The sequence below is a fragment of the Sinocyclocheilus grahami genome, unplaced genomic scaffold, assembly GCF_001515645.1.
Source record: "Sinocyclocheilus grahami isolate Dianchi unplaced genomic scaffold, SAMN03320097.WGS_v1.1 scaffold371.1, whole genome shotgun sequence".
Classification (NCBI taxonomy): domain Eukaryota; kingdom Metazoa; phylum Chordata; class Actinopteri; order Cypriniformes; family Cyprinidae; genus Sinocyclocheilus; species Sinocyclocheilus grahami.
The window spans coordinates 276,399-281,444 of record NW_015505550.1 but is presented as its reverse complement, the minus strand read 5'-3'; the positions used below and the strand labels follow the sequence as shown (position 1 = coordinate 281,444).

Sequence of the window (5,046 nt, the reverse complement as noted above, 5' to 3'; positions counted from 1 at the left end):
CATTGCATTCATAAGCTCAACAGACTCGTGTGTGATTGGTTATAATGCAGCGCTGTACAAACACGTCTGTCTCTGGCTCAGTGCCAGCCAAAGCGCGAACGCAGATTTGCATAACAGCTGATGCTGTGCCGCACTAAACGATCTAATCACACCGGTGTGATCGTATCAAATATAAAAAATATTATTCGGCTATTTTTTGTCTTTTGTCAGCTGCATTTAAAATCCATTTGGCTCAGAAATCTGAGGGGGCACGAACACGTGGGAAAAACCGACGAGGAAAAAGTTGGGGTGCAGCGATCTTTATATAGGCGGAGCAAAATACTTCATCGCTCTGTCTATAGCGCATTGTGATTGGATGTTTACGCTGTCAATACAGGAGACAAACCAATGGGCCTCTGGCTGCTCGCTGTCCGTGCGTGATGGTCCTTGGCAAAAAAAAAAACCTTCTGTTGGCCCCTTAAGTGCGTTGGCCCACCGGGAAAATGCCCGGTATGCCCGATTACCAATCCAGCCCTGCATGGCATATTAAATGTTGCATGCACTGCAAAAAATAAATATATTCCTCAGCATTTTTGTTTTGTTTTCCAATACAAATATCTGAACATCCTTGAATCAAGATTAAGTGAGTTTATGCTTCAAACAAGAACAAACATTTGTCAGTGGGCTATGAACTTGTTTTCCCTTTGAAAATTTTTCTGAGACAGATATTTGTTATTGTTTTAATCATAAACATTTCATTTAGATACATTTTTCATAAAACAAGACTTCTTTTGTCATTTTGCTTCTCAAGTTACTTCTCGTTAAATGCATCGTATTTAAGAATATTTACACATTTGCATTGGAAAATGAGATAAAAATGCTGATTAATGTACAGTAAAAGTTATTTCCATGTACTAGTGGTTGGGAGCAGAGATATTCAAACCTTGAATGAATACATGAATTTTAAAAAAATTAAATAAAATGAATAAAAAATAATGGAGATTTGTTGGAAGTTTTTCAAACTTTGAAGTGTTGCCACTACAAAACATTTACATAGATTTAAAGACTATTTTGACGTATTTTGTTATATTCAATTTTTTCCTTACATTTTCTTTCCTTGGTCTTAATGTCTTAAGTCTTGCCTTCATGAAACCTGCAGAAACCCTGTTACTTGACTACATGTAACAGAAAGAGAAATCCTGCCCTGAGGGAATGAAACTGCCCTGTCTCTTCATTGCATCGTCCAGATCTTAGCTTTGAATCCCAGAGAGACCAGGCCGAGCAAGCATTGTTAGAAACAAGTGTGTGGTGTGTACACATTAGCCTATGATCAGTCTTCTCTCAATCACTTCACTGGTCTCCTGGTGACTGGACACAGTTGAGTGTCATATTTCCATGGTTACAGCTGAAACAACATTCACTGGAGGATGCACCAATGATTTGGCTAACTTTTGTGGAAACGCAGTCAGCCATGCTCCTAGCTAATGTCAGACGACTTAAGTGTAAGCAGCTTTTGTTTTAGATAACACACTAGACTCTTGTCTACTCGACTATTATTGGAACTGTGTCACTGTAACAACATGGCAGTATACTTGGTGACACAGGAAGAAAAAATGTATAAGGATCATAAAGGATATATATTATATTTGGAAAACAAATACAAGGGATGGGATTGGCATTTTTTTTAAATGCCTGGATTCGTGTTTTTTATGCTTACCACTCATTCTTGAGTCTTACTGTAGGAAAATGTTAATGCTGCCAAAGAGCTCTCAGAATTTAACAGGTTTATGATGCTGCTGGATACAATATGCCTGTGAGGGTTGGTGTAATACATCAGATAAATCATGAAACATGACTTGGTTTTAAACATCAGGAAAACGAAACTATGTAAAGATTAGGGTTTCCTCTTGTGATGTACATTGTACAATAAGCTATATTTATTTTCTTCTGAGTTAAGATTTATAACAAATACAGTATACTATATAGTAGGGCTGTGCAATATATCGAAATATCGCAAATGTACATATCGCAATATGCATATCGCTACAGCTTGCAATATTTGGGGCCATGAACAAAAGACAAAGAGAAAATCACTCACTGCTCTTACCTAAATAACTTTTGTAGTTGAAATAAGAATCAGTGCATATTGAATTCAAAGAGGAAATACTAAGCAGTGTTTTATCTTTCCTTTTTATTATTCAGTTCCTAAACTCATGTTAAAAGGATTACACTAATGTTAAAATTACATTTTTATGTAATGCGCGAGTAAAAAACATGCCGTTCACTTTCAGAAGTTGTTGTAGGTGTGCTTTCTTATTAGAATCAGAATGAGCTTATTCACCACTTAAGTGTGCGCAAACACAAGGAATTTGTTGGGGTTTTACAGGAACTCTTGGTACATACATACATACAAATAACCATATACGTATATATATATGACACAAGATAGTTATAGAAGTTCACAGAACTGACTCAGCAACAGCTGAGTAAATCTGTTTCATCTGAGCATGTGGCACATATCGAATATCACATTATTTAATGAGTCATCACATTTTTCTTCAATATCGCACAGCCCTACTATATAGTGTATGTTTCAGTATTTGTAATGGTTTTGATGGATTTACTTATTCTTCTGTCTCTCACTCTTTTACCAGTCCATTCTCACTTTGCCTTTCTTTTTCTCTTTTTTTTTAGTCTCAGAATTAAGGAAACGTTTTGAGAGTATAAGCTCGAGTCAGAGTTGGGACATGAACAGGTGAGAAATTAAATCATTTTCAAAGCACGCACAGCCAAAGTTCAGTTAATGCAGGTGTTCGGCAACAATAACAGAATCACAAAATTGTCAGCATGATGTTATTGCCAAAAAAATACTTTAATGTCTCTTTCACCGCACACATTTTAAGCTCTTCACCAGAGTTAAAGTAGCATAAATATCCCAAAACACCAAAATAAGTGAATAATGTATAATAAACAAGCATGTACACTTTTTTTTTTTTCTCTCAGCCTTGGTGAGTACTATAAGTTTCCTTCAAAAACATTAAAATATCTTACAGACCCCAAACTTTTGAACGGTGCTGTATAAATATAACAAAAATATCAAATATATGGAAAAGTAACTAATAAACAAAGTATGTTCCATTAACAAATGTTTTTTCCCCCAGATTAAGAATTATGCCATTTAATAATTCCCTGTACCACTCCTGTTTATAGGAAAGAGCGAATTGCAAGGCGTCTGGAGGGAATCGATAGTGACGTTCTCCAAAATCTCCCAGGCTGTGGCGGTCTAGTTACCAATCGACTGCTAGAGGAGGACACTCCGAGATATACCCGTGCAGCAGACACTTGTGACCCCTGTACAGGTGTGAAATGTGCTTAATATTTTTATACTTGGAATCATACTTTGAATTATACTTTCACTCACTTATAACATGAATGAGAAATAATGTGCAATGAGAAATAATTTGCATTTAACATCTGTATATTATGTAGTGCATATCAGCACACACAATGTTCGGTTTAAGTTGATTTGCTAGTGGTTGGTTACTTGTTAAAAAGTTTAGACGTATTGATTCAATGTAAACTATGCATTGTCTTTCTTTATCTCTCTCATTGTAGTTTCTGTTCAGCACTATGGCAAAAATGACCCAAACTGCCCAAATCTGCACAGTTCAGAGGTTCAGTCCAGAACCCCGACAGTCCAACCAGAGTCTGTCTACAGCACTGGCTCTGGTCAAATGGCAGAGCTGGACTCTAAAGCCGAAAGAATCGCACGCTACAAGGCAGAACGGCGCCGTCAGCTATCAGAGCGCTATGGCATCTCTCTGGATCAGGAGATGGAGACTGACTACACGGCTCGTTACTCCAGAACCTCCAGAGAGCCCGATGGCTCAGAACATCAGCACGGGTCAAAGGTAGAAGGAGGAGATGGGGTGGACCATAATGCTTACACCCCCAGCCATCATGTAGATAGGGCCAGCTCACACATTCACTGTGATCCAGAGTACATACGGGCTCGCACAGAGTACATCTCCGAACGTGAGAGGATGATGAATCTGGAGAACCAGAGGAGGGCACAGGAACGGGATAGATTGCATGGAGGTGGAGGGGTTGCACTTGACCCATCTGCATATATGGATGTATCGGGGTCTGCCAAGGTCCCAGGGAAGGAACCAGGGACGATGGGGGTTCCCAGCTCACCTAATGCAGGCCAAAGGGCCATGATGCCATCTCCCGAACAGGGAGCATCTCCTGGTGATCTGTTTATTGAGCAGCAGGCTCACAACATCCTCCAAAGACACGGGTGAGTCTTCTCCGCATTATAGATGTTTCTTTTTTTGTCTCTCTATCCTACAGTCACCAAGTAGTATTAGTATTTTAATTTCCTTCACTTACTCTTTCCTTTCTTGGAAAGAATGTTGGCTGGTATTCCCCTCAATCTGTCTTTCACAGGAATTTTCCCCAAAAGAAAGCCATCAATTTGCAGGATTTGGCTTGCATACTGTTTGGAGTGTTTCAACAGCTCCCTAAAGATAGGTGGGCTCTGTTCAGTATGACACATTATCCATTAGCATTGACCTTTACTGTCCTTTGGCAGTTGTTTCTTAATGGCATGGGTCAGTGCTTTGTGTGACTCATTGGAATTAAAGTGCGTGCCAAATTAAAGGTCCCATATTGTCAAAAATGAAATTTCCTGGCTTTTTTCACGATTACTGAGGTCTAGGGGCTATTTAACTACCATGTAAGTTTCAAAACAGTCAGTCCACAGTAAAATGTACACAGTCTGCTTAAAGTTCTAGCTATTTTTCACGATCTGTTGTGACTTCCGTAAAAAGGTGACATCAGAACTACACAGTCACTGCCTTCAGTCACCACCCCGAGCACTGCCCACAGTCCCACTCTACTTTTGCCAAACCCCCAGACAACATCGCGTCCATGCTTTTGCTGGGCAAGGACAACACGGAAACATGTCGAAAAGGTTAACTTTAAACCACTAAACCAGATCGGCTGACCTGTAACGTTACACTCTCCCTCAAAGGATGGACGATCTGACAGGATTGTTACTATGAG

At 39.2% G+C, this 5,046-nt stretch overlaps 1 protein-coding gene across 1 annotated transcript in view; it reads left to right on the top strand.

Annotated features, from left to right (window-relative positions):
- LOC107549408 (supervillin-like) overlaps window positions 1–5,046 on the top strand; it is a 59,653-nt gene that overhangs the window by 7,982 nt on the left and 46,625 nt on the right. Inside the window, exons 4-6 of the mRNA XM_016230479.1 lie at window positions 2,674–2,734; window positions 3,190–3,338; window positions 3,595–4,279. Of these exons, the coding sequence (XP_016085965.1) occupies window positions 2,674–2,734; window positions 3,190–3,338; window positions 3,595–4,279 (895 nt within the window). The remainder of the gene's footprint in view (window positions 1–2,673; window positions 2,735–3,189; window positions 3,339–3,594; window positions 4,280–5,046) is intronic.